The 25,890-nt window shown below is 38.7% G+C and overlaps 1 protein-coding gene across 4 annotated transcripts in view; it reads right to left on the reverse strand.

Annotated features, from left to right (window-relative positions):
• The window catches only part of LOC121328727 (FYVE, RhoGEF and PH domain-containing protein 3-like), a 55,593-nt gene that overhangs the window by 21,013 nt on the left and 8,690 nt on the right, over positions 1-25,890 (reverse strand). The window contains exons 1-3 of one of the 4 annotated variants that reach the window (XM_041273729.1): positions 12,984-13,003; positions 1,999-2,172; positions 13-211 (exon numbers count right to left, since the gene is read on the reverse strand). Coding sequence is in view for 2 of the 4 variants with exons in the window: in XM_041273726.1 (XP_041129660.1) it covers positions 13-211; positions 1,999-2,172 (373 nt within the window). In the remaining 2 variants the exon portion in view is untranslated. Of the gene's footprint in view, positions 1-12; positions 212-1,998; positions 2,173-7,495; positions 7,564-12,983; positions 13,004-25,890 lie in introns of those variants that run through there. The other 3 variants (XM_041273728.1, XM_041273726.1, XM_041273727.1) reach the window with 3 other exon arrangements.

Genomic DNA, 25,890 nt, shown 5'->3' on the forward strand with positions numbered 1-25,890 from the left:
AGAAAAAGTCACCTGTACCTGGAGCTTTCGAACTTCTCAATCAGCAAGCACACACTGTTGGGCGATTCTGTGTCCTCCTTCCACGCAGAGACGCAGTTCTTGCCTGGCTTGGGATGCGGGTCTGCAGGCAGAGGTCTGGACGGTGCCGGTGGGATTGCCCTGGGTCGTCTGTCCAGACCACGGGTCTGAAGATGAACAGGCTTAGGGGGCACTAGGAAGAGAACACAGCGTTGATCAGCCTTTACGACCGAGGCAAGGTCTTCATTGCTGCTCTCCTGCACGGCTTACATCACCCAAGGGAAGAGTCTTCCATGGTTTAGACTACCACCTCCTTAAAGGACACCCATTTCAAATAACTTTTTAAAGATTTAAAAAAAAAAAAAAAAACGGCAATGGGTGTTTAAGGTTAGAAAAATGCACTTGTCTGTAAACTACCACTTCCTTATTGCTAAACAGGATGAACGTAAGTAGCGTGTGGTTTAAAAAAAAAAAAAAAAAAAAATTGTATACGATGTCACCATCATATGTGCTCATATGTGCTCCGCAGAAGTCCCCTCAGTGCTAGGAAGGGGTGTTGTGATAAAAGATGCCAGTTAAAATTACTGTAGACTTCAGAACTGCTTTAGAAGTTGAACAAGAAGATGTAAACGTAATGAGTCTTTTTCAGGAACTTGTGCACACAAGTGAGAATAACCATTTAGGTTCTCGTTCAACAGTTTCCTTCCTCTTTGGGCTGCACTGAGCCCACGATAAAAAGTAAAAACATGCAGTAGCAGCTCATCATTTTGCTGTCTTGATGTAAAAGCAGCAGCATTGTACAGGGTTTTCTAAAATGGACTGTATGAGTTATCAAGGCACTGCAGGGGTGGTTTTTGTCGTTTTGTTTGGGGAAGGGGGTGGGGTTCCCAGTTTCTTTCATGATTTCAGATTTACGAAAGCAATAACCCATGGTAACATGTTTACAATTTTGCAGAAGTTTATGCGGCAAAAAAAAGAAAAGTGACAACACCTTGCATGTCTACAGTTCTGAGTAATTATCTTATTCTAATATGTGAACCTGCCGCCAGGGAGAAATGTGTACTTCCTTGAATTACACATTCACAGTCAAACAGTCAAACACAGTCAACAGCATTTGATGTGATTTAAACCTGTATTCAAACTACTCAAAATAATGAAATGCTGCGTATCTCACATGAAAAGCATATTCTGAAATTCCTAAAGGCAAGTTAGTACAAATCACCTAATGCCACTACCCATTACAAAAATAATATCTAGGTACATTAAATACAGGTGCCTAATGTTTAACAGGAATGCAACCTAACCGTGGCTTCTCCTTGAAACCAGAAGCATTGCTGTCCTGGTAACGAGTAAGACTGTGGTTGATGGGTGCAAGGACACTAATCTGAAGCCATGTGTGAGACGACACTACCTGTTCCTCAAACAGGCAAACCATACGGTTAGTTTCTTACCAACTATACTACTGGAACAGAAGTAGAAGACAGGACTCCTCTAAAGCAAATTACACAGCAGAGCAGACTCAACAGCAGCAGCTGTGATATTGGTGCACTAAGCACGATGCACTTGACTGCTATTCCCATATAATACAACAGGCATCAGAAACATGCACCTTTTATTATTTAAAATGGGCCGCCTTCTACTTTACCCATAAACAATTTCTCAGTAACTTAAGTCATACTTTCAAATACGCACATTTGAAGTTGGCACCAATTATAATAGCTGCATTCCTGTATAACATAATATAAAATATCACCTAAAGCTTGGCCATACATGGATCCAAGTCAAATGCCAGCAGGTGCCAGCTAAACTTGGAATCTTGCCATTTGGCGATACCATTAGTTGGTTCATAACAGCATAATGTCTTCTAAGGTAGCTTAATGTATTCCAAGGGGGTTCTAGTATTGGCCTCCCCTTCTTTTAGGCCCCTTGTATTGAAGCTCCACAGTTAATCATGAGCACTACTTCTCATTTCGGACCTACCCTGGGGTTTTTGTGCAGGTGGTCTCTTCAGTGCAGCAGTGCTGTTGACACAGTGTGTCCCTGTTTTCTGAAGGCATGGTACAGAGCTATGGTGGGGTAGGTGGCCTCTGATTTCCAAGGGTGAGCTGGAGACAACAGGACGGCATTTAATTTGCAGTAAAGCTTGACTGCAACCTGCATGAATAGGAAACCAAAAAAAAAATTTTAGGCTACCGGTTAGTTTAAGCGGTTTGTGATATAGCACTGTGTAAAAGCTCCCAATGCACCAGCACTAACAACTGTACGGTTTAAATTAGAGTTTGATGAAATAATCACTTTCTGTCACATTCAATAACCCAGCATTTATTTGCAGTAATCCAATTTGGAAAAACATTAAAAACATCCACTAGACAGCACACACTTGAGTTTAAAGAGGCACACACACTTTCATCATTTAAAAACCACTGTAGGTCAATTTACTGCAGTTATCTAGATGTATTGCTTGTATCAAAAGATGCATCACAAATCTACGTGTATTTTATATGGTTTAACAAAAACAAAAAAATCTTTGTGTGTGAAATTTAGAACTTGTCTGGTCTCACAAGAGTCGTTGTATTTGCATTGCTGTGTTCCCAGTATTCCCTTTTATAAATATACTAAAAAAAACAAACCAACTGCTCAGAGAACCGCTGCCTATAGTTCAAACTCGTACATGTATGTCAATACTGTATGTTGCAATGTTTCACTGAAAAAAGACAACAGACCAACTCATAGTTAGAGCAATAGTGTCTACCAATTACAGAACAAACCTCCACTATAGTACTTTTGTAAAATAACATGTTTTGTCTGAAGAGAGTATTTTTTTCATCTATTTTTAACTCCCAGAACATGTACAAATATAGACCAGAAATGCTTTTGTTGGTTTAATGACTCGCATGCGGTATGTACTGTTCAGATACAAATGTGCAAGCTTATCTCTGTCTACAGCGTATTTCAAAACAGCAGGTCCATTTACAAAGAGTAATATCATGACAAAAGCAACATATTAATAGTCACATATTTATAAAAAGGCTACTCAGTTGTAAAGACCGTCCTTAGTGTAGAGACCTTCAGTTTCTACAAAGCGGAGACAATGCAATTGTAAATATATAAAACAAACCAGCTAGATTTATAAATCTTTCATTCCTTTCAGATTCAGATTGCTTCAAAACAATAACATCATCTTTCAGACTTGTAGATCAGAGGTGCACAATTCCAGTGCTTGAGGGCCTGAAGGCCGGGGATGGAAATAAGACTCCCACTGCATAGCAGTTTCACCCATTCCAGGTTTTACTATGAGCTTAAATAGCCACAGTTTGTATAGGGTAACAAGCTCAGGTGTGTCTTTTTAAACTCATGGTAAAACGAGGAATGGATCAAACTGTTATGCAAAGGGAGACCGTCCCCTCCTGGTCTTTGTTACCCCTGTACCCTAAATGACTTAGTTGATTCTATTTAACTTCTTTCCAGGTCTTAATCAGTTCATTATTGAATTTTACCTACAAAACCTGGAGGGTCAGATTTGTGCACCCCTGCTGTAGTGCTCATCCATAACGTTAATAGATATTTCACCACAAATTCTTAGGTAAAACGATAAGAACCTTTCAACAGAAGACATGGTTTAAATGTCAATGGTTTAAAATGATATCAGCCTTACACTCATCACATGGAATATCTATGCAAATTACAATCAGCCTCATTACATCAAAATTGCAAGTGCATGTTAAAACAAAATTTAAATAAAGGCTGTTAAAAGTTTTGGTAAAAGCATACGTTTATTTAGGCAAATAAAGTACATACACTTCTTTGAGCTACTTTTGCATCCCAAGATGCTGTCCTGAGAAGTAGAAATATCCATATTAATTAAGAGCTCCCTAAAACATGTCAAACACTGCATGACAGCATGTATCATTTCTGAACACTGTGTATGATTCATGCAGCTTCCTGTGTAAAATAATCACATAATAATGGAGGGTGATTGAGGTCTGCATTAACAAGCTAACCAAGCTCTACAAAATTTGTCTGTTTACCATCCAGAATGTCTCCACTGTTCTGAAGGGATTTTTTTTTCGCAGCCTCTGCATGTACACTACATGCATCGCACACCAAGTGCTGTTTCAGCAGAACCAGGACATGTATGCACAGTTATTTGGTTAAGCAAAGCACTTGAAAGAGAAGTCTTAGATCTTGTGATAGCACACTAAAAGTGTTCAATGCAAATTACTGAAAAATGTAACAGGTAAGGTTAGGGTAGGCTTTGTTGTCATCACTTATACAAAGTATCATCAAATCCATTTTTCTTTACCCTGATTTTAGCAAAGTTCTCATTTGGTATTAAAATTGGAAGGGCTTACAGCAGTCTCAGACATCTGCTGGGTGATAAACACATGACAGGAACTCAGATCCCACAGTTACACTATCCAAGTGACACCTCTTGCTCTGCCAGTTGCCCAGATCATACAGTAAAATAAATGTTGCTCAATGTAGAACATTCAGCACATTTTCTTTTTAATTTTACACTATAAATTGTATCATAAAACACTGGCAATCCAAATGGCATTTCTGTATCACTGAGCTAGCAATTCACTTTCTTAATAGATGTGAGATCATCCTGATTTGTCACAGGTCTAAAACGTTACCTGCTGTTTAGGTCTTACTCTTTCTTGGAAAGGACTGATTTTTGCAGAGAATTTTCCACTGATTAGCTGTGGCCGATTGACGCTTCTAGCTTCCCAGTTTTGCTCTACAGGCACCAATAACTTTCTTATTCTTTTTTCCCCATGGAGGCAATAAATGCTGCCTTCGGCTTCCGACTCATTAATCTGCAATGGCATTTCATGGAAGATCAGTCCTGCCAACAATCCCTTCCAATCTGGGGTGCGTTATAGTTCTGCAGGAACAGCAATTACTCAGTAATAACAAGCGAAGAGGCCAATAGGAAGGTAATAATGCACTCCAACCAACCTACCTTTAGGCTCTTAAAGCTAGCTTTGAACACAACCATCGGCAAAATCCCCTGCACAGTAATCAGGTGTTAAAACTGCAGCACACGCACGAAGGGAATTGTAGAACACACAACATTTATTCCAGATGGTCACATCTAACAGCAAGCTAGTGGAGCAGAGAGGACTGTTGAAAACACACAGCAACCCAGTTATAGCAGACAATAACCTTCCTATTGCCCACATGGATGCACACTAGCCTTGGTTACTTGACATAGCACTGCGACAAATAATTATTTTCTCCTTATTTGTACCAGGAGAAAATACTGTATACAAAAGTATCCATGCAGTCTTGTGTTTTCTTTGGCTTATACTGTGGCAGGGCAGATCCCTGCCTCAAAAAAATGTGTTGGTGGTTGGCTGGGATAGGGTTAATGTCTGTCCCTGCTGGAGAAATGTGGTGTGTGGCTGTGTTTGCCACGGGTGTAATTATTTATTCTAATTGACTTAATTTAAGGTCATTTGTGTCACCTGTCTGGAATTAACAGGCAGGTATTTAACAGGACAAAAAGTTAGTTCTAGGCAGACTCCAGTCTGTGTGAAGAGACAGGCTGTCATTGAGATGAGACGTTGTGGTGTAACGTTAATGTTTCGTGACTGGTAAACAGCTTAGCTGTCCATTTGTTAGTTTAAGGACTGTACAAAGTTTAGTTAGTACTCCATGTGTGACTTAGGTTTTTGTTTTTGTTTTGACTTCACTTATTTCTGTAAATAAGAAAATTGCATGCAAGTGCTTAAAATTTTTTTGTGTCGGGTCTGTATAAAAGGGGCTACGAACCTAAAATTAAGTGGAAATCTTTTACAATATATATATAATATATATATATATATATATATATATTATATAGTGTAAAATACAAGCTGCCATAACGTAAACCTAGTAAACAAACCTGAACTCTTACCAACCAAGCATGTCTTTCTTTGTCTGTCTAATGCAACACAGACCTTGATGTCAAGCAGTGAAACCAACCCATACTGTAATACCCCATGCTAACTGACCATTGTGTTAATCCTAGACTGAGATTGAAACTGCTCTAGCAGAAACAAAACTATCATTATTAGGAAGCTGAAAACAACAAAACATAGCAATTGCTAGTTTTGTGGTTGGTGTACTACATACTCTACATGCACCAATATATAATAGAGATGTGAAGCAAGAGGACACATACACAGAGTGTTCCCCCTAAATACCCCTTCAGCAGCATGACCAACTCGTGCAGCAATACAGTACCAGGACTGCACAGACTTCCTAAAAATAGTCATGCTCTGGGGCAATAGATAAAGATAATACAATACAGTCTACATGAAAACACCAACTTGTTTATGTACAAAGAGTAACACCGACAACCAAAACAAAACCAAATCAACAGAGCAGCTTGCACCAAAACATGCTCATCAGGGCACCGATCCCTCTGTGACAGCAAGGGCGGCAGGCACATACACTGCATGGGTGTGCTACCGAGCTAAACTACACTCTTATTTATGTTTCAAGCATTCCCATTACATTTCATAATAACTTCTTAAGCAGACAAACATTTCATTTCGTGCCTTAATGAGCGCACTGATCGGATCTCCAACACTGCAAGAAGTTATGTACAGCAGATCACACAAAATACGTACATTTACTGTAACATGGTAAGCATGATGCTTTTCTTTCTTGGCTAAGTCAAAATGAAAAAATATCTGAAGATGAAAACATGAAAAGCTCATGTCGTCCAGCACTTGCAGAACAGATCTGTTCTGCTTCACTGTGAGTTCAGCAGGAAATCGAGGTCTGTTTTAAACATTACCTCAATTACAGATTTGCATAGTTAAGTGTTACTTAATAAACAAAGGGCATTTACAGCGCTTACCCAAGGCGTGTTTCTACCTATACAGCATCTCCTCTCAGAAATAAACAAAGAACACCAATTCAAAAGAGACTGTTCTCCTTAAATAAATATAAACAGTTTTGTAGAACAAACCACAGATTTCCTTTTATACAATTTCTTTTTGTATGCCTGCTGCATTATTTTGATTGACTGTCTATTACATAGAGAAATCACTGAGCTTTATCCTCTTGCAATAATGCAATCTCACGGCATACTGACACATTTATCAACGAGCATTAAATAAAAATAATTGAAAATACACAGGGAGGAATACCATTGTCTGTGTGTGCTGTACAGGAATGTAAACATGTTTATAATCCACCAGTAGATTGGCTAAATGTAATAAACTCACCTACTTACATGTCTCAGAATAGTCTCTCCTTCAAACCTGTACTTCCAATGCCAAGAGCAGCCTATAGAACTGTTCCTTTTTTCAACAGTTTACCGTTTCCAAATTACACTGCAATTGTTCCACTCTTGGTGCAGTGCAGCTGCCACATCACCTGCTTTAACTGAAACTATTTTTGTTACCTTGCAGGATTCCCTCACCTACACACCTGTAAAACCACGTTCCCATGGCAGCAAAACAATATTCTTCATACTTACCAAACTGGCTCAGCTGAAACGCAAGATTTCCTCTGCAGACCAGAGTCACGTGCAGACTTGCAGGCGAGGCTCTTGTACATTACATTACAATGGCAATGTGAAATAAACACTGAACATACGTCGTCATGACTTAGAAACTTGTTGCCAAAATAATCTCAAATGGGACAGATAACGACAGTGTGTGATGAAGCACAATAAAATGGCAAACACAGCACTACACAACTCAACAGCTCAGTTTCGCAGGTTTTTTACAATTACTAGGTGTACCTAAAACGGTCATACTGTACAGTGCAGTACGAGCACAGGCACTTCATTACAAAACATTTAAATTAACTGCTGTGAATGGTGATAAACACATGGAAGGAAGAGCACACTGTGAACTCAGAGGTTCCCATAGCAAGCTAGTAGAACTGCGCCTGGTTGAACACATGGCTACTAGAAATTAAACGTCAAATCATATTATTTCCAAGGTGATCTGTATCGTTCTTAGCCACTCCTCCGGATTCCCAGCACGTTGACATAAGACTGCATATATATATATATATATATATATATATATATATATATATATATATATATATATATATATAATATAATTGACAATGTATACAGTACTATATGGCACACAGTGATACTTGTTCTATAATAGAAATGCAGTATATTTGTGTCATATAGTTATTTTGTTATTCAGCCTGTGTTATTGTTTAGTGCAGAATTAGACCCTGCAATGTTCTTTTATCTGTCTATATTAAGGGGAGGTGGAACTGCTGCAGTATTTACCCTCTATCACGTTCACAGACGTACAGCACAGTACTGGAGTGGAAACTACACAATGCATACGAGAGAACCTGCAGAGCGCCGAGCCAAAAAGTGGAGCCTGGGTTTAATTAAAGAGCAACACCCAATGGTATAGGTGGAGGTACAACATCCCATAACGAGTGTATTTAAATGAACTAAAACAGTGTCAGATATACAGTGTTAATAAAACACCATTCTTCAACCCTGCTGGTGTTTACCCAACAGGGGGGATGTACTGACCTCCTCATTAACCAAGCACTATACAAATACAGAGATCAGTGATAAAGTAGGATTTGCTGCTGCTGAGAGAATTACAATAGAACTTGGCATGTTTTACAACGGGCATTTACCATTTAAAGTACATATCTGAAACTAGAATTAAAACAACATCAATCTCTGCTTTACACCAAGGTTCAATACATCCCACTGTAATGTTGCAAAAATTGATATTTTTAGCAAAAAGAATACCTAGGTCATTTCTATGCATAGAAAAAGAAACAAGATGAATTGGCTCTTTGTAAGTGGATTCCTTTTTATCTGAATGCTAATAGTAGAAAGGTTTTTTTTATTTAATTTTTTTTACAGATTTTGACAGATGCATTAATTTAGAATGTGCTGCAGATACTGTACAGTCAGAAGCAGGGCACGCTTCACAGACTACAGTATCAGTGCTATTCTTTCTTGGCAGATACAGCAAGATAATGTTACTTTGAAAATGTAAATGACAGTCTCTTGGGAATAACCAGGAAGCAATCCTTATTTTAAAATGCAGTTTATATGCGTGGTTCATGCAGTTTAAGATGTTATCAACAAAGGCTGCTAAAATTACAAAAAATAGGTGCTTATTTGGTAATGAATTTTTGATCTCATCATCCATTGTGTTAAAAACACTTTACACTCTCATGAAATACAGGCTACAGGTTGTATTTTTACTTGAAACAGGTACTGTAAGAACCTTTAAATAAACTTGTCTTCTTTTGGTGTGCTAAAAATCCAAACTGTTTTTTTATATTTACTTAGGGCACAGTGCCACCCGGTGGAAACATTTTGAAACTGCACAGTTATTTTTGAAAAGAATAGCCCTGAACATGATTACAAAAACCACACTTAGTTTGCCACTACAAGTACAATACACTACTCTTTGAGTGGAAGATATTGTGAAGTGATTCACGTCATTTCACATTTAAAAAAAAAAAACAGAAAGCAAAGATTGAGGAGTGCTTGTCTACTGTATGATTAAAAGGAACATGAGCTGCAATTCACATTTATCACAACTGACTTCATTACTGCCAATATGTGTTCAATCTATAAAACAGCATTCCTGCAGTAACAAGCTTTCTGACCTTGGCTTTTTTGGAATGCATTATATATGAGACTATTTGTAAATGTGACTTTTTAAAATGTTTCCTAACCCTTTAAGTAAGAAGACACGTTAAGTTCAGATGCAACTTGTGAATTACATTTCAAATTCTCTTCACAGCAGTATCAGTATTATCATTCTAATTCTTTTTTTAAATTTTTTTATTATCTCTTGTCTTACCAACGCCTCATGATGGATTTAAATCATGATTACGGTATTTGACTACATGGCATGATCACAACCAATACCTTTTTGTAATTATTGACGTGTTTTGACAGAACCCAGAGAAATACTGTAGCCAGCAGTCTCAGCAATGTGAAAGCAAGGACGTAGGTTCTGAGGTAATAAAGGAAGTTCCGGCTCCAGCATTTTAAAAGCCTTTCTCTCTTAAGAAGCCGTTTCCACAGGATAAATCTGGGAACAAAAGCCTCATCACACTGACATTTATTGTATGCTGTATGGGCAAGAACACCTTGTTTAATCTGTCAAGGTCTGATTAACTTTGGCTGGCATTACCCACAACATAATTATTGCAGTGTCTTTCTTGTCATGAGAACTACAACTTAAAGCTGCCCGCGCTGAACTGAAATGGGGTAGAACCATTGGTATAAAATATCGCGGCCGTTTCTGAGGTTTTGTTTATGTCAAGTTGATGATGTGGACCATGAACAGTCAATCAAAATTAGCTCATTCTCCCATGCAAGTTCATCATAAAACAAAGGCTACTAGTGTTCCAGGCCAAATCCTTCACTTAATTATTTTAAACAATGTAAGGTCTACATCCCCACTGCATGTACAAATAAGGAAATGTTGCAAAAAGAAACACAGCAGTTAATAAAGGAATCCTGTAACAATCTGCAGAATCCCTCCAGCACCCCACTCAATGAAGTATTGACTACTACATTATATAAACCTCTGCTGTCGGCCTTTCATGTGGAAATCACTATTAATATTCAGGATTTTTTTTGTTTTGTTTTTGCACAGATATTTCTTGCATCAATCTCAAAAATAAATATAAAAATGTTATTGACAAGATTATTGGAGACTGTTTTGGCTGACAGATATGGAACTTGGGTCTTTTGAAATTCGGAACCAGAATAAGTTACATGAATATGGCATAAGTACAGTGGAATGCTCACACATAATTTAGCGGAATGTAGGTCGAATGGAATTAAAAATAAGCGTGTTTAGATTTTGAAAGCGGCTGCCGCTCTAAGGCACAGATCTGCTGGTCTGATGGAGTCTCTTTTACTTCACAGAGCTCCTTGAAGAAATGGAGTCAGCACTTGCCCCACTGATTACATGCAGTCAGTGAATAAATGTGTGACAGATATAATGGATTGGTATCTACGGTAACATAGTTAGAGTTAAGGTGGTTTATTAGTGGTAAAACAGTTACAGACTAAACAGTGGTATGTCTTTATATTAAATAGCTTGATCAGTAAATGTTATACATGAAAAAAAAAATAGCTCAGCTTTAAAAACATCCTCAATAGATTATCAAGGTGATACAACAATGTACAGTATTTAACACCTGATAAAAGATAATTACGGTTATTTATTGAGGACATATCTCCACTCAAAATGATTATTTCCTATGAGAGGTAATCAACAGCCAGTTCTTGTGCAAATATTTAGACAGATGTTTTGCAGAATCGATTTCCACGTGTCAAAAAACAAAAAACTGCCCTTTCCAGAACTGCTTACAGTCGCATTCTCGTTAGTGTGGTTGTTTGGGCAATCATCTGCTTTGATGGTTTAATCCAACACTTTTCCAGAGCAGCATTAACGGTTGTTTCAATGCTGCTGACAGGAGGTCATTAACTGTCATTCCTATTGCTTTTCCTGCCTGTCCTGCTGCCTGCCAAACAGCTTGATGCTGCAATTAGTCACTTCCTTGAGAAGCACATCCTGCTGCTTAACATTAAATTGCAGCTTTTGAATGCCTTTTCCGCAGTTTGGACCATTTTGTTGTCTGTATTGACAAATCATGCCCTATTTAACATGCAATACAGTCCAAGCAACATGCACAAACTATCCAGAGCCCATTACAGGGGGCATCCAACTGGACAAACAGTAAGATACTGTATCTTCTGGGTTTTTTATTTTCTTTAATAAAATCCATGTTTTCTTGTTGTTGTTGAAAAGTGAACATACTGTATACCATTAAACAAAGAAGAGAAAAAGAGATTCCATGTTATACTAGTTATCCCTCAGTCATGCTACATACAATTAGTTTTATTTTTATATAGATGACTAGGACTAATACTGTTTCAATCTCCTGCCATATGTTTGTATAGAAACTAAAAAAGAAAATGCCATTTTGACGTTGTCTGCATGCTTGTAGGTTTGATGACCTAATTTGAAAACAGAGTGCTTGGAAGGGAGAGAGGAGACAACTAAATGTCATTATTGATGAGTGTAAAATACTGCAGAGGCAGAAAAAATTGGATTTCTAAGACCCTATGTTGATGAATCCTACTGTGTGATGCAATTCCCTCTTGCCACCTTACTATGCTACAAGTAACCTATTAGAAGTGAATACAAATAAGTTGCTAATTAAAATAAAAAATAATGTTAAATAGGAATTCATATCAGCCAAGTAAAAATAATAAACGCTGGGCACTGTGCTGTAGGTAAGGTATTGCAGCGTCACATAAACCTAAATCACAATGAAGGTAAAATGCAATTGCACATTCATAAAATAGTCAATGTATGGAAGGCGATTTTCAGCATACGACGCTGCTCAGAACATTCAAAGCATGGGCTACAAAAATGCATGTCTGATATCTGGAACTTGGTCCTTTCTCCATTTGCACTAACAATAACCCACTCTTATTTTGCTCTTAAGGTTTCTAACACTGGTGTTTTGATGATAATAATAGCAACTAATTCTAGCCACTGTTTGATGCTGCAATCATATAAAAGGAAGTTTTCCATTTTGCAAGAGTTGCCAGTGTCTGCTGTATAAAGCTAATACAAAAAAGGCTTTGCATTGTTGGTTTAAAATATACCTCAAATCGTGACGGCAAGACTACGAGTGGACATGTATTGCTTGTGATCCTTTATCACAATGCACACTGCAATCACAATTCGGGCGACCAAGCTGTGATATAAATGTATTGAAAGTGTTGCTGCTGTAGACATTCTAAATCTGAGCACAGGGAGAATGGTCTCAATAGCAGAATATTTAGTAGTACAATTGCACCAAAAATAGTAACAATAATGAAATGTCAAAATCCTGACTGCCAAATACATGTCGTACATCACATGCCTGAAGCGTTATATACAGTGGCTAACCCTGTGGAGTTCAATTAAAGTTCAGCTCACTGTTGGAAGCTTGGTGTTGAATTGGGATGATCTAAAAAAAAAAAAAATCAGAAATGTCATTTCCAGCAGTCGCCCAGCCACAAAAATATTCAAGTGCAAGGGCATTTCAAGTGCAAACCCTGTCTCTGTTCTGCTCTGCAGTGTATGTTGTTAACTACTGTGCATAAAAAGTTCAGTGGGATTTTTTGGCTTGGTTTTGCCATAACCAGGTGCAGATACTGTGCAATCCAGCCGGGGAAAATAATAGATTAATAACAAGTGTACATAATGTGAAAGTAACATGCAGAGTACGTTGTCATGCAGATTTTCAATCCTCCGCGGACGCAGTAGCTTATCCCCTTGCGTCCACTGCTCTAGTTTACTGATCCATGATCAAGAAGAGAATTATTCACTGGCTGCTGAACTATGCATAACAGACGAGCACAAACGTTGCCACAAGGGTAATGTGAAACTTTTAGCACTAAAATAGAACAATTAAGCCCACCAAGTCTAGTCTGCTCAAATCAGTAAGTAATATACTTCGAGCTACAGCTTTAAACTTCCAAGAAAACACTGGGTACCAATTTTATGGAAACTCTAAAGCCGCATTCTTTAAACTTCTATGCTAGTCAGATGCCTTGATTTGAAATGTGGTAAACGACCACTTTTCTCCGAAACCACTGACAAGAGGATTTACTTAAAAACTGTAGGGGAATTGCAACAGATCTGTTTTTATTTATGTAATAAATAAATAAATAAATTATTAAATGCAATGGCCCACCAATCAATTTTGAGTAACGCTTGCTATTTTCACACTGTGGCCTCCTTCTCAAATTTGGAGCAATTTATAGCTCCCAGGTGCATTGACATGAGCAACCCCAGTTGAAAGGGTAATAATCACTAGTAATTAAATACTGTTATTAGAAATTGCTAGTAATTTGCGTTTTATTCCCCTCATTACAGGGAAATCCCAGGTGATATCATCATTAACCCAATGCCCTTATCACTATAATTTGCTTGTTATTGCATACAGTGATTCTTTATCTAATGATATTGTGAGATGGAAAGTATTCACACACTCGCTTTCTATGCTGCAGCTGGTAACAAATTCACACACAGCATTACTGGGGAAGATCTATGTAATGAACACAGCATTTAGAGTCTGAAACAGATGCAATTGATCTTCTACTAGGAACACAACATGCCTAACAAAGAATCACCATTGTAAAGATTACAAAGCATTCCCAATAGAGCAGGTCCAATTGGGTGCTTCCTTCATTTTCAAAGAAGCTGCCTGCAGCGGAAATAAATAACACTCTCTCATCCTTTGGCTGTGTTCTTCCAATGAAGTGATAATAATACATAATCTCATTTAAAAGTCACCACACATTAATTTGTTTGTAATGTCATAAAATTATGAAAAACGCCCTGACTATTAAATTGGAGAATGGCATCAACATTAACTATTACACTACACCACTGCTGCATTGTACTGTACTGAATGGAGATCTTGCAATTATTAAAATGTAACCTTCTGTTTATTCTCAATACACAAAGAGAACAGCACAGTACTATGGGAGTAATTGTCATATATATACATTCCCTTGGGAAGCAGACAGAAACCAGGATAACTGCTTGTTGTATAATCCAAATGTATAATCGTTATTAATAATTTCCATCATATCCATTTTCAAAGGCTGTTTTCTCCTTTTATCACTTTACACCTGTGCTGTCATCTAAAGCTCGTGTTTAAAGTGCTCTGCTCACACCTGTATGTGCCTGAATGATTCATTGTCTGGAAGCATTATTGGAAATGTGGCTGTTCTACATGGGAAGCAGCAACAAATGGCCGAATGAAGACAACAGAAAAATACAAGAACTGCATCTGCATTGCTTGAACAATGATTACATGAGCTTGTGTATGTTTGTAATATTGTAGGACTTCATTCTAATTTTTATACAATCTAATTTGATTTTATACTGTATCATTTTGCAATTTTGAAGAAACGCAGAAATAGGCACCATGCATTTTAGCTACAATGTATCGCGTAGTATTCAATACAGTGCAATTAGCAGTCATTTAAGTTTGCAATTAAATGGAGGAATTGGACTCAAACAAACCCACTAAAAAGGGGCTTACTAATAATACTGCAGCGTCTGAAGACGCGTGATGTGCAGACACCGCTCCTAGTGATCTTCTGGAAACTGGATCATTTCGTTCTGTGGTTTGCTCGAATATTTGTATCCTGATGGCAGTTGATGACAGGAGCTTTCCAAATGCTTTGGAACAATTTCCCATGTATTTCCAAACCACACATCAAGTAAAAAATATACAAAAAGTTTGCCTGCAGCAATCTTTCACAGACAAAAAAAAAAAAAACAGGGGGAAAATGCACAAAAAAAAAACCTCTTTCAAAGCATCCCTAGGCTAACTCTAGTTTCAAACTGAAAGAATCCCATTTTTTATATTATTATTGAATACAGATCTATAAAACTACAATATAATAATTATAATATTTTACATTTTAAATACACCAAAAGAGAAACATGGAAAAAAATATGTTGACTATTATTTTAAAAGTTATCTTTTGTATGTGAATGCTTCTAAAATAAGACAGTGTTATCTCTGTAAGAAAACAGGTCATTAAGTGCTTTGTGACCCATAAACACTGATATCATTGTTTTAATGAAGGAATGCAAACATTGTGGCCACTCTATAGGCTATTAATTAAAAATTGAGAATAAAGCACATTTAAATGTGTCTTGTGTGTAGAGTCTGAGGCAACCACACAAACATCTACAAGCGAATTAAGAAAACTGCAGTAACCTCATTAAGTTACAGAAAGGGGTTTATGGACTGTCTCACAATTCCTTCTTTTTTTATCAACATGACAATAGTACTTTCACAAAATGCATAGCAGTTGTGCTCAAGCTTTGTCCCACGATTAGCGTGTACATCACAATCCTCACATGTTTCTATAAAAAGATCACTTCAGAAAACAAACACGACAAGGGTCTATAAAATGGGAATTCTGTCAACAAGTGACAGCTCCACAAATTAAATATTTACTACAGAAGTGTGGAAGTTGTTACAACTTAAATGGAACTACCATGGTGTACATTTATAGAAATTAGCTTGCCTGACATCGCATTCTATTGCTGCATTTCTATATTGTACAGGCCACCTTGAGCAATTTAGCACATTTTCAGGTAATTTCTCCTACTTTGCATCCATTGGAAAAAAACTCCCATAGACCCTTGTCCTTGACTATTTTACCTGAAACCCAAAATATTACAGCATTAATAGGTCAGAATTACCATGAGTCCTATTCAAGGCACTGTATATTGTAATGAGCCTCAGTACAAAGCTCATACTGATCATCATCATCACTCTTATATTATTGCACATATTTATATACCTTCCCATGAGTTCCCATGAGAAATGTGTCGAACTCTATATCCCAACTCTGTGGCATGCTAAGTTCAACTTTGATTGATCTGAGGTTAAAAGGTCAGTTATTAGACTGGCAAGGCTTGAATGTAACGCAATGTGTTAAAGATCCTTGCAGTTGGTGCTCTGGTTGCCACAGAAACACTACGGCCCATGTAGGGTGCTCGGCCTGCTGTAACAACCAGTGATCTGCTTCCACATGGGCAGCATCAAAATTAAATCATCTGTTAAAGGGTTGTGTGTGGTAAAACCAGCCACAGCAGCACTGAGGCAGAGATTTAATTTCAGCAACAACCCTTCCACAAGCTCTCCAGAACCAGACACAGCACTGCTTTAAGATACCAGCTGCTTGGATCTGGATGAAGCATTGTATAAAATATTGCATAGTATATCCTCTGTATACATAAACGGTGAAATACCTTCACTAAAATGCTAAGCCCTGTATGATTGTGTATAGAAAATTGCAATTTACGAATTATATATTTATTTGTTGTTTAATTTGAATGCAAAATAAAATTATAAAAAAAAAAAAAACACCTGCCACATTTCAAATACTAGCAATAAATAAGCAAAGTGCCTGGGATACACAGTATCTACCCCAATGTACTATTGTAAAGCTTAAGCTTGTTTTAGTCTTGGTAAAACAACACATTTGGAGTCACTTAGAAAAACACCTTCAATGGAAAGCTTTCCTCGAGTCCGTTTTTATCATTTATTTCATTCTTTTTAATTTAGGAAACTGAAAGCCCGCAACACCCCAAGCTACACTTCATGTAACAGGCAGCAATCTATTATTTCCACATGCGTTAAACATGAAAAATCATCTTGCAAAACAAAATGCAGCATTACCCTGAAAAAATTCTTTGAAGACAATCCAAAGCCCAGCATGTATAAAAAATAAACAAATACAAATTCCATACTGTACTAAAGCAATGTGCATTTATAAAAATGTTATTACACATTAAAACAACAGCATGCAGTAAGAAGACTTTTTTGTTTTTTAAATTTACCACACATAACTGCTGAAGGAACATGCCTGTAGATCTAGCCCTAATGCAGGCACCATCTTAACTCAGACTCCAATCCTAGAAAGACATGTACTTGCAACAGATCAGTATGAAAGCTAACCAAGCAACTCACCAGCTAAGCCCGGCCAGCCATCTGCCTGTTTTCCAAAAGCAGCTTCATGCCACAGCTTCTCTCATCTCCGCAAGAATAAAACAAATATATATATATATATATATATATATATATATATATATATATATATATATATATATATATATATATATATGTATGTATCTATGACTAGCCCACTAGCCACACAGACCACAGCACTTCCAATCAATGAATCAAGCTGGGTTGGTTTTTCCATGCAGCAGTTTGTGCTGTAGGTACACAGTGGGTCACACTAAGGTTGTCTTGATTTCTTCTGTTTAGGTCCTCCCCCCCAAATAAAATAACACAATTGTCCAACTAAAATGTGCTCTGACAAGCTTCTTTTTTTCAGGCTTCATTCAATGCTGAAGGCACACACAGAGCCTCCTAACAATGCTGGGTAGCAACGATGAAAGAGGAAAAAGTAGTTTTCAGCCTGCATAATGCCTTAGAATGGTTGCCATGGAAACAAATGACGGTGGGGGGAGAGAGAGAGAGAGAGACTGCTGACCAATGCTGGCAAAAGGAGAGGAGCTAGGAATTTTTTTTTTTTCACTCAAGATTCAAGCTGGCATAATTTGTGTGACTTCTTTAAGGCTGAAATAAAAATAATAAAAAACCCTACTAAAGAAATGGCTGCTGCTGCTGCCTATCTGTGCATGCATTATTTATTTCATTCTTCGGGTACACTTTGCAAAGTAGAGACCTAATTGTTGGTGCATACAAGCTTTCCCACAGGCAGTGTCAGAGGAGAGGGGATCTGAAAGGAGTTAATTTGCATTGAACTGAGCTGAACTAGGAAAAGGATTCCATTGGACAGCTGCTACTGCTTCTCAGTTTATCTATGAAATTACAGTTCTACTTAGATCTGGTTAAAATAATAATAATAATAATAATAATAATAATAATAATAATAATAATAATAATAATACAATCAGATGTTATACATATTACTGGTATATTGTATGGACTGGTAGGTTATGTCCTAGGGTCATTTGGGGTAAGTGTACCTTACATAGCACTAGAATAATAGAATCTAGAGCCGAGAGAAAATGCTCGATACTTCACACAGCTCAGAAGCTAGTGCTATTTTAGGCACTGGTCACATTTACCCCGGGACTACACTTCACCAAGGTGACCCGCAGAGGAGATTCACCTGCAACGCTGTACTGTTGCAGCTCTTTCTGAATTATCTTTAAGTGCCAGTTCCTCACTAAGGTTCATCAGAGGAAGCATACCGACCATGGTATGAATTACTGGCACACGTGTGAAATGATAAAACTGTGAGTCAATACCTGAGTCAATACCTAAAATTTTAAATGAGAGGTGGTCTTCTGTGAAGACGATTACCTGCAATTGGACTGATGAACATATTTAAGGAACTGCTAGTCTCCAGGTTGGCAGCAGTGATGCAAACTGATCTCCTATCCAGAGATCAATTTTATCCATATGTTACTGAAATGAATGTTCTTAGATAGAAGTACTTAGTTACACTTAATACCCCGTCAGGAGTAGTATATAGGGAATGTATATCTAATCTAGCACTCCAGAACCCTACAGACATCAGGACATCGAGCTGCTGTCCTAATGCATGCAGAGGGCTTTTTGCAGAGTCACTTCCTTGTAGTTAAATTACTGCTGAAAGATAACTGTTTTTAATATGCCTGTAAGAGATTAGTTGTCGTGACAGTAATTGCTTGCCTTTATTCCACTCTTGTAATTTGCATGTCTGCAGGCCCACCAAACGAAGGGTTTGGGAAGCCATGAAACACCCTTGAAACCCTTTCTTGAGATTGGACCGTTATCCACAGAAACGTCAAGGTCAACCATTGCAGCTGATTTCAAAGCCAGTAAAGCGGCGTGCTGAGCGCTTTGGGACAGGCATGCACTTAAACAAAAACACCCTCTTGACACGGAGGGTTCTCTACTTCTAATACAAAGTTCACAAGAAAAACAATTGCCCTTCACAATAGACAAACATCTTGTATAACGCTGGAATAATACAGCTACAGTATAAACTGACATCGTGTGCAGGATCTCAAATCAATACAGTTAAGAAGAACGTAGGGATAACCTGATGCCATTCAAATACTGCCCATCTTAAGGTTTTTCACCTGATACACCAAACAGAGCAAATACTATATTAAATAAACCTGTACCTGTTTGTCTTCCTATCCTATCGCTTAGAGACTGTCCAATGGACTTACTGGGCACTGTCAAGTTGTTCCAGGGTATAGCTCGAGCAATGTTTGCACTTTTCTCACATCCCCGTCGCGTCAGGGCTGATACATGCTGGCACAGCAGCGTGGGGATGCCCTTTTCTGCCTGTACACACAGCGAGCTACAGCCTCACATAAGTGCCATCCTTCACCTTTCACCAATTCTAAAAACGGGAAACACCAAAGACGGAAATTAGGCTTTCACAGTCTTGGTTTAACAAAAAATAAAGAAAAGCAACACAGTGTTGGGACAGCTTTAATGTCCTCCTATCTGACAGTTGACTGTATGTTTACATTTTGAGGGGATACTGCAAAAGAAAACTTAAAGTGCAAACAATTCCAATACATCATTAATATATCATGCAGCTAAGGAGGCTTTCAGTGGAACATGCCTTGGTGGAATACCTTGTTTCCCCCCCCAAGAGGAGAATGAATATATTGTGTGTGTGTGTGTGTGTGTGTGTGTGTGTGTGTGTGTGTTGACGGTGTCTTGTTCATGTCACATGTGTGGGTAGCCGCTGATTAAGCATACAGAGAGACAATGGAGGTGGAGTTGAAACGCCGGCAGAGGCGTGCAGGATTTATTAATAAACAAAACAGAAAGAAAGTAAATAAAAGTGGTCATGTGACGTCACCAACGATGGGAACGCAGAGGACTAATACAGCAAGGCGTACAAAAATGCAAAATAAAACACAGTACAAAAAACTACAAATAAAAGGTGCCGTAAAAACGGCTAGCTCTACTACCCTAAACAGGAGAACCCGGTGGATTACACTTCTCTCTATACTGTAGGCTGTTGTTGCCTAAAACTAAACTCCGTTCCTACCCTGCCCCAGTATACACACGACCGCTGGCGGCTGCAGTTTCTTCTTGCGTGAATGCTGGAACCCTGACCCTGGTTAACCCATGCAGTAGTCAGCAGTCTCCAGCGGGATTCCAGACCTCCGCAGCGCCAAGTCTCATGGCCTTGTAGCCGCGGATGTTTTTGAACTGACAGGCACTCAGTCAAGACCCGCCCACCTGCTGATTGAAGACCAGCACAGCCAATCACTTGCTGCCCTTCCCCTCAACCAAGCCTAGCAGGCAGCAAGTCTCAATCAAGCGCCCATCTGTAAACAATAATTCAATTGCACAAATCAACTCCAAAGGAAAAGACACAATAAACCCATTCCCACATACAAATTACATCAAACACTAATTACCCATTGTGCAGGGCAATCGCCCTTCCACAACATATATCCCAAACAGCAGATGTACTCGGACGGCACGGTGGTTAGCGCTGCTGCCTCACGGCACCAGGGTCCTGGGTTCAATTCTGGTAGGGGTCTGTCTGTGTGGAGTTTGCATGTTCTCCCTGTGTCTGTGTGGGTTTTCTCCGGGTACTCCAGTTTCTTCACACAGTTCAAAGACATGCTGTTCAGGTTGATTAGTCATTTTAAATTGCCCTGTGTGTGTGTGGTGCCCTGCAATGGACTGGCATCCCGTCCAGGGTGTAGTCCTGCCTTGCACCCTGTGTCTGCTGGGTTAGGCTCCAGCTCACCGCAACCCTGTAAAGGATTAAGCGGTTAATGATAATGGATGAATGGATGTTAGATGTACTGCATCAAAGCTATGGGTTTTGAATCATGTGAACATTATCCGACAAAGAACAATGCTAGAAAATGTTTCCATTATACTCTTTTGCTTTGCACCAATTTTACAAATTAAGTGTATGCACTACCTTTTACACATGACCATGGTTTCGATCAGGCTAATTTCTAATCTTATTCTGCACCAATAATTATATGACACCTTTGCATCTTCAAATATCATGCAGTCTAAGCTGCATTTATCAAATGCACCAGGCATGGACACCGCCCTTCTCTGTCACAATACACGAGTAGTTAACACTTCAGGGAGAAGATAAAAGTGACTTGTAACATCTACAGAAGCCTAACTACGCATCCTGAGTATGCTTAGGAAAAATCCTTGGCAGATACCAACAGCAAAGGAGGCTGCTGTCTGTCAAGCCAGTGAAAGACTGTCTGCAGGACTCAAGCCTACAATACGAGTCAAACAGGAAACTGGGTCCCACATCCTAAGGATTTACAAGGTTCCCTGTGATATTCCCATATTTGAGTCACGTCACGGTAAAGCTAGACAGTCTCACTTCTTTATCCCTTTGTCAATATAAAGGCCTCTAACAACCTGTTCTTGTGGTCTGGCTGCAAAAAAAGCTATTCTTCTGTCTTGTATTGGAGAGGGAGTAACTGAAAGTAGACTGATGCCCCTCTGTACAGTAATGACTTGGATACAGTACACTGCTCAGGGGCATCTGATTCTCATTTGCAAAAAACAAACAAGTTTTGATCAATTTTGCAAATATTGAAAACAACTGTTTTTCATTAACCAGGGAAATAATTACAGAACAGGCTTCTCTTTAAAGAGGGATGACCCGCTTGTCCTTTGGAACACCACACTCCTCCAGTTTCACCTCAGCTTGCTTACTGCCCTCCGCACCCCTTCATTATTCCACTCTCCTGATTTTGACCTTGATAAATAAGCAGGCAGCAACTTCTAATTAAAACTAAACTGCAAGCAAAAGCAAACGTGCATGTTGTTGCAAGGTATTTTAATTGAGAATACAGCAATACAGCTGTAATTTTGTTCACCAACATAAAAGTAAGAACGCAAGGAGTTCAGCCCAGCAATGACCCCAAAACACTGTCTTAAAAAGGACCCCAGTGATTTAGCAGCAACAAAGTCGCTTGCTAGACCATTCCATTCACTTGCCACTTTCCTTGTGTAAAAATAAAAACAAATCCTCCTTTTTAATCAATCACCAAAAAGTAGTACTGACTGCTGTATTTCAAACATCAATTTATTTTAATCTACAGCAGGTGGCTGTACAGTATACCATTCCACCATACCGTTCTGCTGTACTTAAAAACTGAACTCTAAACTAAGATATACAGCTGCTGTTAGGTGTTACAATTCCATTAATTTGATACAAGTCAGCACACCTATAACTATCTATCTAAAACAAACCTTTTCTTATGATATTTTTCCTTGCAAAGCTTTGCAAACTACTTTAAAGAGAAGAGCCAAATCCTTAGTCCTTTGGACGCAGGCATGGCTGGGAGATGAATGATACAATTCAGCAGTTAAGCATTTACTTTGCCAGGACTTCCATTTACATTTTCAGGTGACCTAATTCAGTAATGAATATACCCCTCTTGTTGCAGGCTTGCTTAAACAGCCATCACTGTGTGCACAGACGCATTAGTGTGCTTGTGCAGTCTGGAGCTAGAATTACTGCAGGAGAATGCCATTTCATTCAGCACTAGACTGCACTTCACTAACGTTTATAGCAAGTCAGACTTATTGTTATTAGCAGACGAGAGACAAGGAATGATTTCCACAAAGGAATTTAAATTAATCATTCTTCAATTACATAAGTGTGTACTGTGTACATAAGAACCAGGTTTTACTTGCAAATGAAACCTGCTGTCTTATAATACATTCCTGCTCAACAAGAACAGCTTTCATCCATTCAAGGGTTTTCAGTAATCATATCTTACTTTTATATGAGGACTTGTGTTATAACCCTGTTTTTTTACCCTATATATTTATGATGAAGTATGTTTTTTCCACTTACATATTGTACTTCTGTATAAATCAGTTTCTCTATCAAGATCACAATTAAGCTAAACACGTAACCAGTGACTAATATACCACAAACACCCACTTTTCTGCTTGCCAAAGCTTCAGCAAATTATTATAGATTTTTTAATCTTTTACCGAAGAATCTTTGAAGTTTTGGATGGATTAATAAGGACAAAATCAATTTAGCACCATACTATAGGGAAGCTACCAAGACACAAACAGGCAATTCTAGAAGTGTTTGCAGAAGAAGGTTACAAAAAAAAATCTTCACAGCCCCCCAGTTGGGTGATAATTACACGGCTCAAGAGACACAGACAGAGAGAGAGAGAGAGCGCAAGAGCGACCAGAAGAGCTGCAGGCTCCACCTTCAAGATGGCATTCTACCAAAATACCAGTCGTCAACCAGCTGTGTGATTTAACCTGCCATACTTGAATGGCACTGATGGGATGCGAGCCTGTCTGCCTGCCTGCCATGTGAAAACAGCAGAGACCCTGCCATCTGCCACTGCAAGAGATGGGATTTGCCGAGTGTGACTGGCATGGATGGAATTCTCAGCTTTGGAACTCCCTCATGACCAGCTGGCAGGATGTGTGGGTGGCGCCAAAGGAATCTTGTCGATGTGTTCGCACCCCCCGTGTCTGCATGGCACAAAAAGGATCAGATCACACCATGTGCCAAGCGAATGGCATGGTCCTTCCAGGTATGGTTAGATTTGCAGAATTCAATCTCAGCATGCCTTATGCGTCCCCAGCTCCAGAATACAGCACAGTGGATGTGGTAGTGCACTGCTCGCTGTGCTAACTTGTATTTTGTTGCAAAGGGGTTTTAAAATAGGTCCCCAAGGCTCCCAATAAATTGTACGATTTACAGTGGCTGGTGGCATCTGCTTTATTAAGCAATAAAGGCTTGTGGAGTAACTGGGTTCACTTGGCAAGCTTTGTGGCTCACTTCAGATTCTTTTTCTTCCACAGTTCATAAAGTCATTGATTTCCTTGGTGGTAATTTGACCGATAAGAGCAGTCAGGCCATCAATTTCTAAAGCAATCAGACTGCTGCAAGGCGTGCACCGTGCCAAGATAAACCTGTGGTTGGAAACCTTAGCTTGCTTTTGCAAACATTTGTAACATGATGGATATGTGCGGGTCTTAATGCAGGACTGTACCTTTGATGGTTGCATGCTGCCCCTCTTCTTGATATTTCACCTGTTCAAACTTTGTAGAATAGATTATCTGACTGCAGGCAGCTTGTAAGCATCACTACGTATTACTCTGCAGTGATTTCTTCTCTAATGACTGCCTATTTCTTGAATCTAGTTCCTCCTGGCAATATCTAATCCTGAGCTCCTGCAGATCACCACTGCACTATTGTGTCTGTCCAGACCTTGTTTAATCCTCCCATCAAAACCAGGTCAACTTAAGGTGGTTTTTGATTACTGGACCACATTAAACGAAAGGATTTAAGGATTTAGGAGTTTTGTGGCACAATGCAAGCTACATCAATGCTATTCTCATGAAAGTTTCTGTTGGTGCAGCGATGCAATGATTCAATAACAGATCACCTCCCCCACCTCTGAAGTAGATGTGCCCCTAGCAGTCATTTTTGTAAATGGCTCCTTGAAAGATTTATTTTTTCTCCCCCCACAGGACCCTTTTAGGTGTTTCAGTCTGACAAAATTACCTCCAAGCTTTAATCATCGCTCAGAGGGTTTCACTTTTCAACAGGAATCAAGGCCTATTGTCAGCTCTGATGTTTTATTTTGTTTTTGTCTTTTTATCAAAACATCAGCTGGTGCTTTCCTTTATGTAAAGATCAACAAAGTCATCCGATAAATAGCTTCTGAGGTCAATGTGGACTCTTTCCACCCGTTACTTGAAATAAATTTTTCATATTTTTTTTTTTTTCAAATAAGTCTACTTCTAATAAGACTCAGCTGGCAGATCAAGGTGACTTTCTTCCCATTAGTCTTCTGCTGCTGGTTATACTGGAAGCTGTGTGTGCACAGGTAACATGCACGCCACACATCTCTGCTTTGGAATCATGGAGAACACTGTGACTATGATCTGGGCTTGCTTTATCTATTTAAAACATTTGAACATTTAACTACTGTATTTTAAAAGTGCAGCTGTCTACAAGCTGAAAGAGCTTGATCTTGAACCAAGCTTGACAATGGTGTTTAAAGCCTCCTACTGCAGCTAGGGTTTAGCTCACAGAGACACTGTAATTTATACCTAGGGATAACACTTTATGATGCTGCTGCTCTGTTAAACTGAAATACCCAAAACCTTATCAGTACAACAAACAGTCTTAAAAAACGATGATTCTGTACACACACGTGTAGCAACTATGACCAATAACCTTATCTTAAAACCTAAAACAAATTACAACCGTGTTGGCAGTGAAGACTTCTTTAAAACAGGGCACACAGTGTACGACTTATTTGTTTTTTTCTTTTT

Source organism: Polyodon spathula, chromosome 16 (assembly GCF_017654505.1).
Source record: "Polyodon spathula isolate WHYD16114869_AA chromosome 16, ASM1765450v1, whole genome shotgun sequence".
Lineage (NCBI taxonomy): Eukaryota > Metazoa > Chordata > Actinopteri > Acipenseriformes > Polyodontidae > Polyodon > Polyodon spathula.